A 20,093-nucleotide genomic window follows, 5' to 3' on the forward strand; every position below is an offset into this window, starting at 1 on the left:
TGACACCTTAAACTCCCTTGGGTTTTCTAGACCAACTTTAGCTTCCCGCCCCCCCCCCCCTTTTCCTGTGTGTGTGGTGTGTGTAAGCAATGGGGTTGAGTGACTTGTCCAGGGTCACACAGCTAGTAAGTGTCTCAGCCACATTTGAACTCAGGTCCATCTGATGCCAGGGCCAGTGCCCTATCCACTGCACCACCTAGCTGCCCTTGTCAAACCCTAGCTTTTGACTGAGAAGAATGTGGGTTTGGGGTCCTGAAGAGTTTAAATTGTGACGAGGCATGAGAAACTGAAAGCTGATGGCTTTCTTGGCATGTTACTTTAGTTTTCTTAAGTTAATGGGGTTTAGTACTGGGCATACGGTTTAACACTTCAAGGATCTGAAGGATTCTTACTGTTGAGTACTCCCTCTGTCAACCCTGATCACGAGCCCTCTGACCAAGGAGAGGGTCTTTGAACACGGCTAGGGCCTCACATTTCATTATCCTCTAGCCAACCAGATGAGGTTTCCTCCTATAGAATGCTCCTTGAGGGCAGTGCTTTGTACACATTAAAATTCTATATAAATGCTAAGTTCTTGCCATCTTTTCAGGTTTATTTAGAATAGCTTTTTATTATTTTTACTTTAGGAAATTAAGTATAGTCTCTCTATAGAAATGGTATACGTATCAAGTGTACAGAAACTTTTACCCTAAAACCAATTTGGCCCTGAAACTCCATGGGAGAATTAATGCAGAAAATGCCAATAAACCAAGTGTTATTTAATTTTATCTGACTTGAACCCAGGGCTTCCTAACTTTGAAGCTTGTGTGACAATTTCCCAATGTCCCCAGGCAATTCTCCAAAACTCATCTGTAAGTCACAGATGAGTTGGTGATTTTCTTCAATGGAGTTTCTTTTTTTTTTTTAATTAAATGTTTTTTCAATTAACAAAAGTCTATTTTCTTTTCCTCCAACCTCCTCCCACATTAGGGGAAAAAAAAAGAAAAAGTCTTTCCAACAAATATGCACAGACAAAACAAATTTCCACAATTTTGGCCATGTCCAAAAATTCTGAATCTTTAGTCCATCTACTCTTTCAGAAGTGATGATGATGCTGTTACGCATCTTGCAGCTACAAATCAGTCAATAAGCAATTTATTAGGCGACTACTATGTGCTAGGCACTGTGCTATAACACTGGGGATATAAGGAAAGGCGAAAGACAGTCCCTGCTTTCAAGAAGCTCAGAGTCTAATGGGGGAAAGGACATGAAAACAAGATTTTAAATATATATATATATATTACATATACATATGTATATACATATATAACACACATATATATATATAACTGGAGATAATCAACAGAGGGAAATGGACTAGTATTATGGGGAATAAGGAAAGACTTTTCATATAAAGGGAGATTTTAGGTACTTAATTGACTGATTAGCCTCCTTTAACCTGGCTAGGCTTCGATAATTATTTTACAGTCACTGGACCACTGCCCAAAAACCTTCCCAGCTTGGTGGTCATTACTAGAACTTTCTTCCCACTGACACAGCCTTTGAGGACCCAGAGTTCTCTCTATACCCTGATGAGGTATCAGTGTGGGGCATTAATAAAGGAACAAATGAATAAAAAACAGAAACAAAACAAGAAAGTCCATTAAAACCATTCGACCTGAGCATGAGGAGGGGAGGGGCTGGTCAATGAGGTTCCAAATCACATCTGTTTGAAACTGATATTGGTTCAGGGCAGGCATCTGAGAGATGCCACACTCAGCTAACTGAACTGACTCTGCCTGAGCCTTTAATAACCGTTACAGAATGAAAGGTATTAGAAGGAAGCAAGATACTGTTGTCTCTTAGCGAGGCCGGCCGGAAAGCAAGAGAAGCAGCTGATCCCACCCAGCCCTGGGATCATGACTTGGGAATGTACCACTGTCTTTTGCCTTTCTTTGTATGCCCAGCACATAGCACAGTGCCTGGCACATAGTAGGCACTTAATAAATGTTTACTGACTGATTGATTTGTAGGATTTTGGTATGGGAAATCTCTCACTAATCCTGACCTCCCTCTTTCTGCCCTTTTATTAGGCTGAAGTACAGCTGGGTAATGACTAATGACTAATGTTTGGTCTGGGGAAATGCCCGTTTTAAAAGTTCAGGGCTACAAATACTTGCTGTGGCCGCCGTATGCTTCCTTGGCCTAGTAATTCATTATGGTGGGGGGGCCTTGCGTGGTAAGAGCCTCTCAGTAATGTAATGCTCAGTGGAATAACTATTTGCTTCATTCTCCAGAAATAGCTGAACTTCTGACTTCTATTTGGTTGAGTTGGCCAATAACCCATGAGCAGTAATGACCTGTTCGGAGGTCTCCTTTGGTCAGACACTGACTAATCAAAGGAATAAAAAGTCTGAGGGTGATTTGCTCTTCCAGAACTGCTTATTACATGACAGGGTACACCCAAGCAATGGCCTGTGATTTTATTAAGGACAGCATGGACCAAGTTTCACCTTGGGTCACCTATGCATAAGTGACAAGAAGAAGAGATAAGTGTGAGTTACTGAGCCCCAAATCACAGTCTTGTACTATAAAAGCAAGGCTAGGCTGAAGGCTGGAATCCAGTGTGATCAAAGGTGCTGAAGAGTCACTCATTAAAATAACCCTGTTACTAACAGTCATGCTGTAAACTGAGCCCTTTATAGATTGAACAATCAATACTACAAGCCTGCGATAGATTTTCTAGGTAACAGAGTAAAATAAAAGAAATTACATTTTATAGGGTCATTAACACCCAATAGGGGTGCTTTCCCCCCTTGCAATGAAAAGTTTTCACTGGAGCTCAGAAACGTTGACAGTTTTAGCTGACCAAGCAAAGGGACAATGTACAGGAAAAGGGACTGGTGATCTTATTTACTTTCCCTGTGGAGTGAGAGGTGGTGGTGATGTTGCTCAGATTTTAAAGGCAATATCGCTCTCAGAGTGACCTCCTTAGGAGGCTAAGCCTAAGGACCAAGAATTGCTTGCTTTTATTTGCAAAGGCAAATGGCAAATGATACAATGCTGATCCAAGTGAGTTTCACAATCTGGAACTTGGGCTAAAGCTTTTTACACTAGGATTCATCACTGACTGTCACTTCTCACACCCCTCCAGCCTTTTAAAGGCCTTCATCTGTACTGCTTTCCTTCTCCACCCCCCCTCCCCATTCCCTCTCTCCTCAGCTACTATTTTTTAAAAATCGTTTTATAGATAAGTGATGGGATCTGGATATTCAATATTTGTGGTTCCCTCTAAAATTCTTTGGAGAAAAGATACAATATAAATTCAGTAAATAAATAAATAAACAACAAATTAAAAAAAAAATTTCTGCCTCCAGATTCTGCCGAGGGAGCAAAAAGTCTTCTTCAGCTTTTTAATCACTGAGACACCAATCATCATAACTGTAGAAAGTATAAAACACAGGAGCATGTTTAGGGTTTACTATATGCCATAACAACTCCTACTTGGTTGTGGGGCTGGGGAGAAGGGGACAGGAAACTCAAGGAACAAAAGGAAATTTTTCTTTTAAAACAAGTTGAATTATAGCTATTGGTAGAGCTAAGGAAGGGGAAAAAAACACATTTCCCCCCTTCCTAGACATGAGCCACAACAGAGGGATGTGGGGAGGAGGAAATGAGGCGAAGGACTAGTCTGCTATTGAATTCTAGAGGCCTGCCACAAGTCTATTTCCTGAATGGAGGTAAGGACGAAGCTGGGCTGTGGGAAGCACACACTTATTCCACCCACTACAGGCTCACACTCCCACACAGGCCAGATAGTTCTTTCCCCTGCCAGAGAGGGAAGTTTGATGGGGAAGAGAAGCAGGTGGGGCACGAGTTGGTCAGGAAACAGATTTTCCGCTTGAATTCTGTACAGTGAGTAGAAATCAGCGTTCCTAAGTAAAAGCAAGGGACCACCCCTGGATTCCACAGGCAGGTTTTAGAATGCCCTTAGCCTGTGTTGTGATCATCCCAGGGCCACTCAAAGTGGGGCGAGCATGCCTCCAAACAGATTTGTCTCATTGTCTCTAGCCCTGCTCTTTTGGGATAAACGTCCCTCGCTCCTCTTTGATGTCTCTCTCTTCTTTCTCTCCCTTTGGCTGCCTGAGTTTTATGAGGCTGGGCCTTTCTCTAAACCTTTGTAGTCATTTCCTGGAGAGAACAGACCAAGAAAAAAGGGGCTTGGAGGTGGGGAGGTAGCAGATAATAGAAAGAGAAGGGAAAAGGGACAAAGAAAGAGACAGGCAGAGAGAAAGGAAAGAGGGAAATAAAGAGAGAAGAAAAGAGAGATGCAAAGAGACACATACACATAGAGACAGTGAGTCAGAAACAGATCACAAGCTCAGGCTTTTATACTAGGATCTCTGTTACTGAGGAAAAAAATGGACTGGATTCTAAATCAGGCACAATTCAGGTATGGCTGATGGAATGAATGTCCTTGAGGCGTCACTTGAAACAAGCAGTCTTCCTTACTGACAACAGCTGAATAGGCCCTTGGTGAGGCTTCCTGCCACTTTAAAGAGGCTTCAGAGGGGCATCTGACCTCAGAAAAGATGGGTTAACTAACAGCCTGAAGCATGGTTAACCGTCTGGGATGAATAAGTTGTGATTTTGTATTCAACCAAACTGTTCCATATTCATTTCCAAATGTGCCTGGAATCAAACAGGGCCATCAAAAGTCAGCAACACCCAGTAATTCCATTCTTCACTCTACATTCACTTTTCAGATCTGACACATCTTCATTCCCCTCTGAACTTGCAATTTCAGGGCCTCTTAGAGAGGAGACATTTCCATTCTCTGCACTCTTAATCCTGTGGGTTCTTTAATGGCCCAGCTCCACTGTCCTGATTTAGAAGTACTGATGGGAAAAAAAAAAAAAGTAAGGATCTGGTTTAGATCTTCCCCCTCCCTGCGGTCAGATTTGAGGTGCTCTCCTAACATTGATGAACTGAATATACTGTATTGCCTCTTTAGGATCATTGTGTATTCTGCCACCTTTTTTTCCCCCAGGGGATTTCAGTGTTGGAGAAACTCAAGTTCTCTCCTAATTTTCCGATTCAGAGAGTCCAGTTGTTTTCATATTGTCAAAAAAAAGGTACTTTCTCCAGTATGAGGCGGACATATTCTACAGAGTTATTTCAATCAGACAATAAGCATTCATCAAGCATTTACTATGTGCCACCCATGTGCCACCCACCGTGCTAACTGCTCCAGATACAAAGAAAAGCAAAAATACAGTTTCTGCCCTCAAGGAGCTCATATTCTAACAGGGTGAGGGGTCGAGAAACAACATGCAAATGACTATGTACATACAAACTATATACAGCTTGAATGGTATTAGGAATAGTGGGTGAGTGGAGGAACTAGGAAAGGCCTCCCGCAGAAAGCAGAAAGCTGAGTCTTAGAGGAAGCCAGGGAAAAGGAGGAAGGAAAGTCAGGAGGTAGAGGGGAAGAGGGAGAACATTCCAGTTATGGGGAGCAAAAAGGCAAAGAGTCCAGGGAAGGAGAGTTACGTGCAAGGAGCAGCAAGCAGAACACTGTGCATTAACCAAGCTTTGTGTACCTCTTTTTGACTGACTTCCACTGTTGTCTTCAACCTGATCAAGCTCTTCATCTGTTGGGAGAGGAAAAAAATAAAAGATTGACATTAGAGAGTGGTGCTGATTGGTGTTGAGTCACAGGACACTATGGTGGCCAAAGAGAATGAGCATTCCCTAGAGGACGATAGAGAGGTTCAAAGTGAGCGTAAGACAATGCATTCCAAACGGGGAATTATGGAGAACTGGAATGAATGATGCCAATCAAACACATATCTGAGGAAAAAAGATGCTAGGCTGGTACAGTAAGATCAAGGTTCAAATAAAATGATGGATGGAAAGCATTTTGCAAACCTTGAAGTGCTGTATAAACGCCAGTTATTATCATTGCTAGCCTACAGTAGCTAGGCCCCTAGTCTGGGGATGACTTCGTTCCCTGAGACTTCTGCTGCACTCAAGCAATGTTTATAGAGCGCTATAAGGGTGTGTTAGTGTTTTAACAACTGGGCTTTTCTGGAGAAATAATGAATGCCACAAATTTAAATTTAATTCGTATTATTAACAGATTGTTGGATTTCTACATCTAGACACTCTACAAAAGAATACGGAGTTTTCCACGGCCTTGAAAAGAAGGCATGCAGCACTGTGGAGGGGCTGGGGGAAGCTTTCTAGGTGGGGTCCTTTCAAAGTGGGAAACAGTCAGGTAGCTTCCCCATCTGGCACCTGGCCTTCACAGAGAGGAAGGGCCCAGAGGGAAGGAGTTAGGAAAGTAAGGCCCACCGGTCGAAGGCTGAGATGCTCATATGTAGCTAACTAGCTGCCATTATTTAGATACTCTAGTAGAACTGGGCTCTCGTCCACAAAGCTATTTTCTCCAGTGTTCCTGACCAGAATCCCATCTTGGGTCCCTTTCATTGATGCCTTCTTTCCCAACGTTGCTTGTGTGCTGGGTGATAACTGTGCTTTTTTCTAACATTAAGAGGATACCAGTATAGCACACAGGTTATATATTGGTAGTCCCTAAGCCTTGACATGTGAGCAGCTCTCACAGGCAGGGCCTTCCCTGGTGGCACTGTTGCTGTTTAGTTGTTTCAGTTGGGTCCAACTGTTCATCACCCCATTTGGAGTTTCCTTGGCAAAGACACTAGAGTGATTTGCCATTTCCTTTCCCAGCTCATTTTACAGATGAGGAAGCTGAGGCAAACAGTGAGGCGACTTGCCCAGGGTCACACAGGTACTGTCTGAGGCTGGATTTGAACTCAGGTCTTCCTGACTCCAGGCCCAGTGCTCTATCCACTGTGCCACATTACTTTTTTTGTATGTATTTTCCCTTGAACTAAATTTTATGGGATATATCAAAGGGCTTGTATATGTCATGGCTTAAGCCTTGTTGAACTACAGACAAAGAATACAGGCAAGAGAAGAAAGTCTTTGAACACAGGCATCTGGAAGATAAATTATTTTTCAACACCCATAAAAAACTTCACTCAAATATAAGAAGGATATCTGATTCCATCAGTATAGGGAATACCTGATATGGAAACTTGTATGTTACAACCCAGTTTATGACTTGCTAATTAGGTCCTCGGGTGTTGCCCAAGCTAAACAGATGACTTGTTCAGAGTCACATGGCTAGTCAAGAGTGAAAGGTAGGGTTTGAACCCAGGTTCTCTTGAATTTAAGCCCCCAGCTTTGTATCTATTATACTTCACTGCCTTTTGCAAAACAAAAACAAAACAAATCACAAAGCTTTAAAGAAATGATCTCATTTCAGAGAATGAAATTTTTTTTTAAATTAAAATTTAGGGCTTGATAAGAGGCGATCCATGTCACAAGAGTTATAATTTCCCAATACGCCTTTCTTTTCAACCTGGTTACATCCTTTAGCAAAAGCAGCAATCTTACTTAACTCTTATCTACAACTAAATTCTCCCAGACAGAACATCCTACTTATCCTCTGACTAAAATGAAAGAGATGGGACATGATGGAGGTGACAACCTGTGTACAGGAAACAGTTCACAAAGAAATAAATCACACTACACAGACACACACAGACACAGACACACAGACACACACACACACACACACAACATTTTTTACACTCCCTGGATTCCTTCTTTCCTCTGACATTTTTTGTTTCTCCTCTGTTCCTATTCATTGACTTCAAGTGAAGGAAAATGTTAAAGTGAGATCTTTTCTGGGTTATCTACGGGTTCAGAGGCACCTGTTTAAGGTGAAGAAGGGACCACCTTTTTGCTGATCTCATGCAATTCAATCACACATGGAGAAAGAGAGATACAATTTGCTGTGTTTAGGCACTTTCTAAAGAGAGTTTACTGCACCTCAACTGCCTGGCCCAGCTGTCTCCTCTTCCCAATTCTAATCAATGTAAATTAGGTCAGATCTCCACTGTGAATTACAAATTGGATCCGAAGTTGTAGGGTCACCATGACTGCTATTCTACCTCCTCCTCCCCCGCCATTAGATGGGAAGCTACACCAAAGATCTTTTCTAAATAAATCAGACTTTATTGTAAAACTCGGCCACTGACGAGACATAACCTCATTAGCATTGATTTTAAAATAAATTATTGAAAGTGGCTTGCCTGCTCTTTGCATTTGTAAAATAGGAGAATGTAAATGTATTTGCAATGATAAAAAAGACAACCCAAACTTGATTCCTTTATCCTTTTAGACAACAGCACTTAATCTGGTCAAGTCACAAAAATGGAAAAAAAAAAAAGTCTGCTTGTCTATGCTGTTCATTTCCAGATCAGACACCCTGTCTTCTACTGAGCTTTTGGAGTTACCTAGAAAAAAAGTAGAACTCTCCCCCATAGATCTTGAATGTCATTCATTATCATCAATAAACTCTACTGTTATAGATGTGACCCTGGCAGTCCTCAGTCCCACATCTGTGCCATCTAACCCTATACTTGCCAGAGTAGACGAGGGTAGAAGAGAATCCAAGAACTTGACTTTGGTGGCCAAAGGTTCTTGGATGAAACTGTCAATCACAGTGATAGGAATTATATATTATTCTACTAGACTACAAGCTCCTCAGGGGCAGGTGTGGTTTTTTATCTCTATATTCTAGCACCTAATATACTTGTACCTAGTGAAGTGGTGGGCAAATTAATTGGGACAAAGAAAATTAATTACATTTATCAACGTATACAGTAAACCTTAAAACTTTTTACACTGTCAAAAAAATCCTTCATAATACATGTTATGCCCCCATTTTGTTGGAATCACTTGTTTTATGTTATTTGTCAAGAAGTTCACAAGAATTACTCTTCATTGTGAAACCACACTTTTTCCGCACTGGATATTAAGTGTACCTTTAATAAACAATCCATTTCCCCAAGTCTAGCCTTAATTATAACCCCCAGGTTTTAAATGGGGTTTAAATTGTGTGAATTCCCAGACCACTGGAAGCATCTTTATCTCAATCTCTTGGACATATTTTTAAATCTTTAATGATGTATGGCATGGTATAAAGTTATGCTGCAGTAGCAGTATCTCAGCTTCAGGTGGGAATTTCCTTTAGTACAATTTTGATTCTCAGTATATCAATATATTTATCACAAGTTATTATTCTTCAATGAGGACAGGACTTCCAGACTCACTTGAAGTAAAATTTTCCCAAACATTTTTGGGCAGATGTGTGATGGTGATGCCTAGATTTTATATGCTTATTTGAACTTCTTCTGACAAAGGTTTTGATATAGCCTTCAACAGAAAAGTGAATTTCATCAGTAAAAATTACCTCTTTCCAATCTTAGTACTCCAGTCTTTGTATTGTCCTATGCATGACACACATTTTTTTCCCCTTAACAAGCAATGGTTATAAACTTTTAAAAAATTAGTCTTATTATACTTTGAACTTCAAGAAGCCTAAGCCTCATTACAGGAAAATCAGTAACAGCTCCTACAGTTGACAGGTCCTATTGTAGGTCTTTGTTTTCTGAAGATTAATTAGAATGTTTTGCACCAATAGTTTATTAGTTCTTAGTTTGTGTTTTCCATCAGATTTTTCTTTGCACTTCAGTGTGGCTGACTGTGTTCCACTGTGAGCTTGAGTGATTCCTGAAATGCCTGACTTTCCCAAACCAATAGGTACTGAAATATTTCTAACAGTTGTTGAAGTATGCTCTTTCAGAGCTACAGATTTTGCATATTTCCTTATAGTAATGTTTATTCTTCAAAACCACAGAATTAGAAATGCAACAAAAGAAAACGATGAAATGTGTTTATGACTTAAATCGAATACTCAGATGAAAACTAACTAAAGTAAGGAAATCAGATAAATCCAGTTTCATAAGGTCAAGGTCATTTGTTTTAAGTTAACTTAGTATCATACAAACGTGACCACTGCTGTCACAAAATGAAACCACTGCTTCTTCGAAGTAATTTGCATACCATTGCAGGTGCTTAATAAAAGTTAAGTTAAATTTATTGAATTGTACCCTGGGATCTCTAAGAATGGGGCATATCCACATCATGAACACATCTTACAATAGGAGCTGAGAAAAACTGAAAAAAGTCAGTGAAAAGCATAACCTGGATGTGGAAAAACAGGGACACTAATGCACTGTTGGTGGAGTTGTAAACTGGTCAAATCATTCTGCAGAACAATTTAGAAATGTGCCCAAAGGGTTATAAAACTGTGCATACCCTGTGATGCAGCAATATACCACTACTAGGGTGTAGGAAATCAAAGAAAAGGGAAAATGTACAAAAATTATGTCCATAAATTGGGGAATGGCTAAACAAATTGTGGTGTACGATCGTGATGGAATATTATTGTGCTATAAGAAACGACAAGCAGGATGCTTTCAGAAAAACCTGGAAAGACTTACATGAACTGATACAAAGTGAAGTGAGAAGAACCAGGGGAACAGTGTACATAGTAACAGCAACATTGTATGATGATCAACTATGAAAGACTTAGTTAATCTGATTAAGACAATGATCCAAGAAAATTCCAAAGGACCTATGATGAAAAATGTTATCCACTTCCAGAAAAAGAACTGATGAACTCTGAGTAGTCTGAAGCATATTTTTTCACTTTCTTTCTTTTTCTTGCCCCTCCTCCCTCTTTTTTTTTTTTTGCAGTATGGCTAGTATGAAAATATGTTTTACATGATTTCACATGTAGGATGGATATCCTATTGCTTGCCTTCTCAATGGGTGGGAAGAGGATCTAGAGGGAGGGAAAGAATTTGGAACTCAAAATTTAAAAAAAAGGCATATTCTATAACAGGGGTGTGGATGTAAATGTTTAACAACCAGCTGTGGGAGAGGGGAGGCATATACCCATGATACACTTTTAAGTTTAATCTGCATTACTTTCACTTTCTTAAGTCTAGACAAATCTACAAATCAAGCTTTGATTTGTAGTTTTTAAATTCCTGAGGTATAAATGTTCACACTGAAAATTTAGCAGCTTTAACAATCAGCTGTGAGAGTCAGTTTGAGCTGGCTCCTACATATTCCTGCTGTATACCCTATTAGTACCTTTTTAGCTCCATGGCTTACCAGTGGTTGCCAACTGGCTGGCTGATGCCTTGGCTCGGCCAATATTTTATCACAGAAGCCAGGGCCTCTCTTCCTGATATAGGCCTGTACAGCTGATTATTTTAGTTTTGATGATCTAGCCAGGAATCTTGATTAAAACACGAACTAATGACCTTCAAACCTCACAGGAAAGAAAGCTGCTGGCTAAAACTTGCATGCTCCCCCCCAAACCCCTTCAAACCAATAAAATTCTCATCCTCCATCATTCCCCTGTTCACCCCTTCTACTTGAGCCATAATTTTAGTTTTTAATCAACTGCAATGAAAAGGTCTATATTACGCTAAAGTATTTGCGAACTCTTTAACAAAAATAGTACTCAGCATTTTCTATCATTAAGCCTTGTAAAACATGTCAGGTGTAAACTCTGTATTAAATGTCAATATCAGCCATAGACCAGAATGGCCTTGCAAGATGACATGGAAACCCTTAACCTCAGATGGTCACTGAGCAACTGGCTTCAAGATGATTGGTCTCTAAGCTTACATTAAATGCTTTACCTTGGTCCCAAATATCCAAATGTCTCCATTCATTCCCTTGTTCAGTAAACATTTATTGAGTGCCCACCATATGTACTTAACAGCACTTGATGCTAAGCCAGTACTAGACATTGGCAATACAGAGATAAAAATGAAATGGTTCTGCCCTCAAGGAGCTTATATTCTATAGGGATGGGATGGATAAATAAATACAAAATATATAAAAAGTAGATACCAAGTAATTGGGTTGGAAGAAGGTGCAAATAACTAGGGGGATCAGGGAAGTCTTCATGTAAGTGGTGGTACCTGAGCTGAGTCTTGAAGGAAGTGAGGGATTCCAAGACACAGAGGTGAGGAGGGAGTGCATGCCAGGTATGTGGGGACAGCCTGTGCAAAGATGAGAGACTGTCAACTGAGAAGGTAATGAAAGAAGTTCATGTAAAAAGTGAGAATACGTAAGACAGAGCGGTATCAAAATGGGTATCCGGCGTATGGAAAGTAGATTCCATTCAACATTCTTGGCCCGGTGATTTTATTTCTAATGAAGGATAAAAAGGAGAAGATCCACCTAGAAGGGATATACAGAGGGGAACTTCCTAAGTCACCTGGCTTCTTTCTAAAGCCTTGCTTTGATACCCCTAGAATAGTTAAAAAAATCTAGTTCTTAAAAAAATACCTAGTTTCCCAAAAGAAGTTAGGGTACCAATGGGAGAGAAATCACGTCCCTCTCAAAACAAAGCAAAGCAACAGAAATGTAAAAAGGGCTAAGTGTATCTAAACCACATGATCAAGGGCTCTGATGATAGATTCGTCAAACATGCAAAGATGGATGAGTCCAGCGAGCAAAGGGAGTACAAAGAAAAAGCAGAAACAGAAACTACTATATAGCACAGCACAGGTATGTTATTGTTGTGTGTGTTCCTCGTGCTCAAAGAGGACCGTGACATCAGGGAATTGATGACATGACTTGCAGATGACTTAGATTTGAGCGAGGGAGGGCTGTGCAAGGTCACCAGCCTCACTTTCTCCTCCAGAGCCATCTGGGTCTAGTGGCCAGATTCTCATCAGGAGATGGCTCAGGATGCGTTGGGAGACCCTGGCCCTTTCAGGCTAAGGTCCTTTTCAGGTTCTCACTTTGAGTGAGGTAATGCCCATTCAGTGAATAGGCCTCTTTAAGAAGTTAGTCAAGGGATAGCCCCTTTAATTAAATAAAAAATCAAATTGGGAGAGGAAGACCCTCAGGGTTCCTGGCCAAAAGAGAAACAGTTACTATTTACTATCTTAGGAAAAACCCAGCAACTTTTCTATCATCCCTGAAAGCGGTGAGTGAGAAGTGGGTTGGTACTCGGAGCTCTCTGATGGTGCATCTGCCACCTTTGCTGCTGTTACTTGTAATAATTTGCATCCTGTCTCCACTGGGGGCTCCTGCTGAGTTGAATATTTCACTCAGCTAGTGCCCAGTAACCTTCCTATGAAATCAGACCTTTAGTGCTGCTTAAAAATACCTGTAAATTCTACCTTGTGTGTGTCTCCTCATGTGCAACCTGCTCTTTTGAAAATGGAAACAGCTTTTTTTTTACAAGCCTTTAAAAATACACACATAACCACCCATCCACCCACCTATACACCCATACCCCCATACCCACCCACCAAGGAAACACAAAGGTCTCAGACCCCTTAGAAACACTCCCCATCCTCTGAAGCATTGTTTTAGATTGAGTCCTAAATTAAAAACAAAGCAAAACAAAAATAATACGTATTATCATAAAGTAGTCTATTTTACAGGTCTGTAATAATCCCTCTGGGGGTGGTGTGGGCAGCCCTGGAATGTACATAGAAATTCCCATGGTGGGTTCTTCATCTTTTCTCTCAGCTTACTGGAAATCTCTCTAGAGCACAGAGCTGGATCCTGTTGCTATATCACAGCTGCAGCAGCAGGTCCAGTTATAGCTTCTTAATGGTGTCTCTCAGGTGCCTTGTTGGAGTCTAGCCTCAAGACCCCATGCAAAGCAGAACCTGACAAAAGGGGCCTTTTTGGGGGGTATCCTGACTCATAAATGTGGGCCCATAGTTGCCTGCAAAATAGCGTCAGTTGGCGATGGGAAGGGGACCTCTGAGAAGGCCTCCCATTTTCCCTGCATTACTTTCATGTTTTCCTGCTGTGGTTCCCTGTGGTTTAATCTATTTCAAATGCGATCTTAAAATCAAGGGCCCCCATCTGCTCAGCACGGATGTGCAGAAGCCCCATGGGATAGCTGGCTTAGAACCAGGGCTTTCAATATCCTCGCTGTGGCCAACATTGCTCTGGTCCAGCCGAAAACCTCATATGCCCTGGCTTTACCCCAGAGGAAGGAGCATCTTAGACCTACTCCTAAAGTGAATTATTCTGACACAAATGCACTTGTATACCAGGTCTTACTCAATGTTTCAGATGCTGTGATTATTTTTATGTGCCTTTCATCAAGCCCACACTGGGTAGAGGGCTGCTGGGCTTGGAGTCAGAAAGGCGTGGATTCAAATCCCACTGAGACTGGCTGCACGATCCTAGATGGATCACTTCATCTCATGGGTTGTGATCCTACTTGGGAGGAGTTTCCCCAACACTGACAAGGTATCAGACCCTTCTCCTATTCACCACGAAATCCATCTGTACTTTGGGGCAAGAGGGAGATCTCAGTTACACAGCTTCCCTTATTGATGAGATGGTTAAGAGCATGTGGAAATCTCTCTCTCCTGGAGAGCGGGGGATTAGAGGGCATGTCAGTGCTCAGTATTCTTCACAAAAGCCCATTTACCTGGGATAATGAAACAAATATTAGAGGCAGGAGCTATTTGACTCTGTGAATGGGGCTGCCACGTTAGCACAATCCAACATTGACTGTCGGCTGTCCCTACACCCAGCACCTGGCCCCTGCAGTAAAAATGGGCCTGAGCAGAAGGTATGCCCGGCATCCCATCTGCTCAGGATTTTCAATCTCACCTGCTTTAAACACACACACACACATATACACACACACACACTCACACAGCTGAATATTTCTAACTAGACTGTTTAAGGCAGTGCTTCTTAATTTTTATTTCATGTCATGAGCCCCTTTGGTACTCTGTTGAAGCCTGTGGATCACCCCCCCCCCCCCGCCACTTTCTCACCATAATGCTTTTAAATGAATAAAATAAAATTCTTAGGATCACAAAGGAAACCAAATACATTGAAAGGAACATGCAATTTTTTTTCTCATCCAAGTTCATGAATCCCCTGAAATCTATCCTGGGATTCCTTAGGGATCAATGGACCTCAGGTTAAGAAACCCTGGTCTAGAGGCTGGGTGGGGGAGGTCTGTGTAGTCTCCACCTTATAGAGGGTACTACTCTTACCCAAAGCATAATGTTCAAATCTTACTTCTTGGTATGCAGTCCTATTATGGGACGGGTGTGGGAGGAGTGGGAGGGGGGAGAGATGTAGGAGGGATAGGACAGTAAGAAGGGAGAGAGAGAGAGAGAGAGAGAGAGAGAGAGAGAGAGAGAGAGAGAGAGAGGAGGAGCAAAGAACCAGGTAGGGAGAAGATCTTCCCATTTCTTTCTCTCTCTCTCTCTCTCTCTCTCTCTCTCTCTCTCTCTCTCTCTCTCTCTCTCTCCTGTGGTCTTCTGGTGTAGTACAGTCAAGACTCTTAAAGGAACTCCAGAAGCACCAAACGGTGCTGGAGTGGAAGCTGGAGGATGAAGAATTGTGGCTGAAACATTAATATAATAATTAAATGCCAATATCTCCCAGCTGCAAGGCACCCTGTAAGTGTAGTGATGGATGGAGGCTTTTAGGAAGGGACCTTAGAAACTTCGTGCTGTATTTTCCTTGGGAAATTCTGAGGCATGTTGGTTCCAGTTCCTATATCCTCAAGGACAGAGAAGAGATGGGGTTTTCCTATTAGCATGGGCATGGGCCATTTCCTATTAAGCTTTTCACCTCTATACCGGACAGCTATTCCAGACATGGAATTTGTCTCTTTTCAACATAAAGCAGACTAGTTTGCTTGCCAGGGCAACCCCCTTGGATCCAGTAAAACTCATCCAAGTTGGCATGAATTTTGGCAGGATGCCCTCTAACCCAGGGCACTTCCACGTTGGCTGGAGAGGGTGGCAGAAGATAGGGGAAAGGATGGTAGTGAAGGATCCAATCACATCGGCTCCCACCTGGGGTAGGGGGATGACACCCAAAGTATTTCATTTCCTCAGAGTGCCCAGGTATAAGTACTGGCTCCAGAGGCAGCTTTTATTTTATCTTGCCTTGCTCCACCAAACTTTGAGTCACCCCTCCCCACCCCCGCCATTTTTTTTTTTCAGGACGAAGAATGCTGAATGAAAAGACTATTCTCTCTTTCCCAGAGATCTGTTCAATGAGGTTTCCACAGAGCACTCTTCCACAGCTGTAACCCTAAAGTAGATTGTCAACTGGATACTTCCCTGAGCTTGGGTGGGGGGGCAGGGTGAGCTGGAGTATGATATCATTAGGAAGACCCTAGCCAAATTTGGGAGTGCATCTCTTTTTAGATGGCGTTGTGAATTAGCTACATCTCTGCACCCCTGCTGTTGCAATGGCGCAGACTGCGAAAGGGAAGATTCTCAGAGGAGCTGTGTTTTAATGTAGCAATTTGATTCAATTTTCCACTCTATAAAATTACCCATCACTGCTCGTTGCTTTCTAACAGACACCTTCACTCTTAATTTAACAATCCTATCGAATTCTGCCAGGGAAATTGGAAAAATTTATCACCTGTGAAATTTTATTTTCCTTCGGTTGTATCTGTTTTTGTAAAACTTCATTAACGACGATGACTTGCTGGGGAAATTATCATTTTTTTTTTTAAACTTGAGACACAAGAAATAGCTCGACCTCAACCAAGACTTCATTTACATAATAAAACACCACAACAAAGAGCGTTGGAAATCGGCGGACTGGCATAGACTGGAGGTGGCCCAGAAAGAGGTTGGAGATCCCAAGGGCTTGGCTAGGTGGTGTCTGAAGCCCCCACCCAACCAGGGAGGAGTTCTGGGGTTTTGGAAACCTTGCCCCTTTGTGGCTGCTTATTTCAGGAGACTTGACTGGTGCTTGGGGTAAAGAAAGGCAGGAATTTTCTCCTTGGGGAACTTTGAGACACAACTTACTTATTAATGGAATTCTTCAACCAACCAGCTGCTCCTCTCCCCTAATGCTGGTTTTTACCCGAGTCCTAAGTTCACCTAGGACCAGTAAACTCCAGCTTACCTCTATCTTCTAAGATACAAAGAGCTCTTGCCAATTTTCGGCAGGAGTGGAGATTTCCAGTTAGGTTTTTAAGAGTCAGTCGTCAAACTAACCTCACAATTATAAAGACTCATTTTCTACTTTCTGTAAAATACAGGACTCAGCCCTAATGCATACGGACCTTCAAAACATGCCCTATTCTGTTGCTATGTGGTAGCATTCAGGGGAGCCTCGGTTTTAGAAGCCTATGTCAGCAAGCTATGGTAGGCCTCTTCCTGGCCAAACGCAGGGATGCTCACCCTCAGGAGGCAGGAGGGATGCCATGGCAATAAACAGCTCTGGATTTTGAATCAGAGTAAATGACTAGGTTCAAAAGCTGGCCTTCCTACTTAGTTCCTTTGTGATCTTGGGCACATCACTCCATTTCTCTGTGTCTCAGTTTCTCTCTCTGCAAAAAAGAGGGAGTTGAACTTGAGGCTGTCTAAGGTCCATTCCAGATCTAAATCTATGATTCTTAGAAGTTTGGCCACCAGGTAATGAATATTTTGGCCACGACAATTCATGAAGATTGTCACACGAGGCTCAAAGCAGTTGTTGTCTATCTGTGTGGGTGGGAAGGTTACCTTCACCTGATGAGATTGCTAGTCTTTTAATTTCAATTTCAGAATTCTCCCACATTGGACTCTGTACTGCACACTAGCTATCGCCATCCACTCAAGAAGTGGTGCTGTCCACATTTTTGGAGAGGTCAGTGGATATCTCTTTGTAACAAATGTATAATGCTTGTAGGGAGAGTCTGTGGACAGAGTCCACACCCATGTTAAAGGTTACTATTGTTTTTTTTTGGCCATAGATAGCTCTTTAGACTCATATAATAATGAATTAAGTCATAACATAACACTATGTTAATAAATTTTATTACCTTAATTTCTAGTAAGTCCCAGCATCTATTGAGTCCCTATCTTGTTCTGATTACAAGGCGATCCTATAGAGGGGCCTTCCAGGGTCATCTACTCTAGCTCCCCATCTGAAGAATGGCTCCCCTACCCAACACCTCCAACAAAGGATCCCATGTCACATAATGTAGATCAGGGCTATTTAACTGGGGGTGGGGGTCCATTCTCTTTTTTTTTCCCCCTCAAGGTAGCTCAGTGGATAGAACGTTGGACCTGGAGTCAGGAAGATCTGAATTCAGATCTTGCCTCAGACACTTACTATCTGTGTGACCCTGGGCAAGTCATTTAACCTCTATGTGCTTCAGTTTCCCCATGGGTAAAATGAGGATAATGATAGCACCTGTCTCCCAGGGTTGCTATGAGGATAAAATGAGATGCTATTTGCAAAGCACTTCACAAACCTTAAGGTGCAATGTAAATGCCAGCTATGGTTATTACTAGTATTTTGGTAACTCTAGTCCAACATAATCATTTTCCTCTGTAATACTCTGAATTTTATTGGATGCATTTAAAAGCATTCTTCTGAGAAGGGGTCCAGAGATTCCACCAGGACGCCACGGGGTCAAGGACACAAGAAAGGGGAAGAAGCGCAAGGAATGAATCCTGGATCTGCCGCTGGCTCGTTGGGGAGCCTTGGATGAATCCCCTCGTCTTCTCTAGGCCTCAGCTTTCTTCTATACACAGTAGCGATAATAATGATGGGAATGACAGAGAGCTGGCATCAGAACCAGCAAGTCCTGGGTTCAAGTCCCGACTCCAGCACATACTGGTCGGGTGACCCTGGATAAGTTACTTACCCTTTCAGGGCTCTAGGCTCTCTAAGGCCATAATTTACACGGAAGGTACCCACCTCCATTGGTAGAGGGATCTTCCTCTTCCAAGATTTCCTTCTATCAGTAGATTCACTGGCCCAGTCCTTACCCCTATTGCTATCCTTCGGACTTCTAAATATTTTGTACAATTTTGAGTGAATGGACATTTCCTGTGAGATAATGTATGTAACGTCCAGCGTCCAGCACAGTGCCTGGCACACAGTAAGCACTTAATAAAGGCTTGATGATTGACTAATGTGCTTTATGGTTCCTTTCCTGACCTTGTTCTTGACTTTCTGGACTTTAAAATCGTGCCTCTACATCCATTTCAGCCTGGAAGTGCCCAAGGGCTTCTTATGGCCAATAACCTACCATCCCTGTGACCTGCTCACCCTGGCATGGCCTTCTTCCAGGTCCACCCTTCTTCCTCCTAGCAGCCAGTTCCTCCTGCAGTCTCCATTTGATGTAGGGTCCAGGCAGGCCTTGCTTTATTCCCTCATTTTTTTGGACTTCAAAAACATTCCTCTGCACTATGTACACTTACCTCCCTCCACCCCCTTACTTTTTAACTCCCTTTAGAAGGTCAAGGACTGTGTTCCTTTTTACCTTATTATCCCCAGAGTTTAGCACAGTGCCTGGCACGTAGTAAATGCTTAATAAACACTCGTTTCCTTTCCTTCCTTCCTTCCTTCGCAAACCCAACAGCAGCTTTACTGTAGGACAGGGACTGAACTTATGGTTTCATGGATAGAGGAGACTTTTGGGTAAGGAAATTCCCTTTACCAACGCAGGCGGGCACCTTCTGGGCACCTTAGAGTTTCAAAGAGTTGTCTAGAACAATGAAAGGTTAAGTAACTTGCCCAGAATCACACAGCTAGAATGTACAGGAGGTCTTTTTGACTCTGAGCCCAGTTCTCTATTTATCATGCCATGGTTACCTTTATTATTTACTATGGTCATTTATCATTATGCAAAGAAGGAAGCTGAGACTTGGAGAGCATGAGGTGGCTCACCCAAGGCTTCCCAGTAAGCTAGTAGGAGACCCAGAAAAGGACCTCAGGCTCTCCAGACATTTTATTCTTTGTTCCCACAAGGAGACAGGAAGGATGGAAACTAGCATCTAGGCAGTGATATGCTGGGGTAGCCGTTTGTTAAATTTTCTATGTGTGTAAATTGTCTATGTTTTTACCTCAGAAACTGGCAAACATTACAAATCAAGCCTCAATTAATCGTTCTGTTTGATTGCCTAGACCTAAGAAAGTGATGGATAAAATGTTTACTAATGAAGATTAAACTTAAAAGTGTCTTCTGTGTACATTCCTCCCCCCCACCCCAAGAACCAGTTATTAAACACTTGTCAGCATGCTCCTTTATCTAAATCATACAACACAGGAGCTCTTGTTGGGATGCTGTACCTATGCTTCCGATGCGTACGTAGAAGGCCTTGAAGCTCCCTTCCAACTCTGAGGGTCTA

General features: G+C 42.1%; 1 protein-coding gene across 1 annotated transcript in view; it reads right to left on the reverse strand.

Annotated features, from left to right (window-relative positions):
* Nucleotides 1-20,093, reverse strand: part of SKAP1 (src kinase associated phosphoprotein 1) — a 374,118-nt gene that overhangs the window by 52,114 nt on the left and 301,911 nt on the right. The window contains exon 10 of the mRNA XM_036755929.1: nt 5,583-5,633. Coding sequence (XP_036611824.1) covers nt 5,583-5,633 — 51 coding nt within the window. The remainder of the gene's footprint in view (nt 1-5,582; nt 5,634-20,093) is intronic.

This window comes from Trichosurus vulpecula, chromosome 4, assembly GCF_011100635.1.
Source record: "Trichosurus vulpecula isolate mTriVul1 chromosome 4, mTriVul1.pri, whole genome shotgun sequence".
NCBI lineage: Eukaryota > Metazoa > Chordata > Mammalia > Diprotodontia > Phalangeridae > Trichosurus > Trichosurus vulpecula.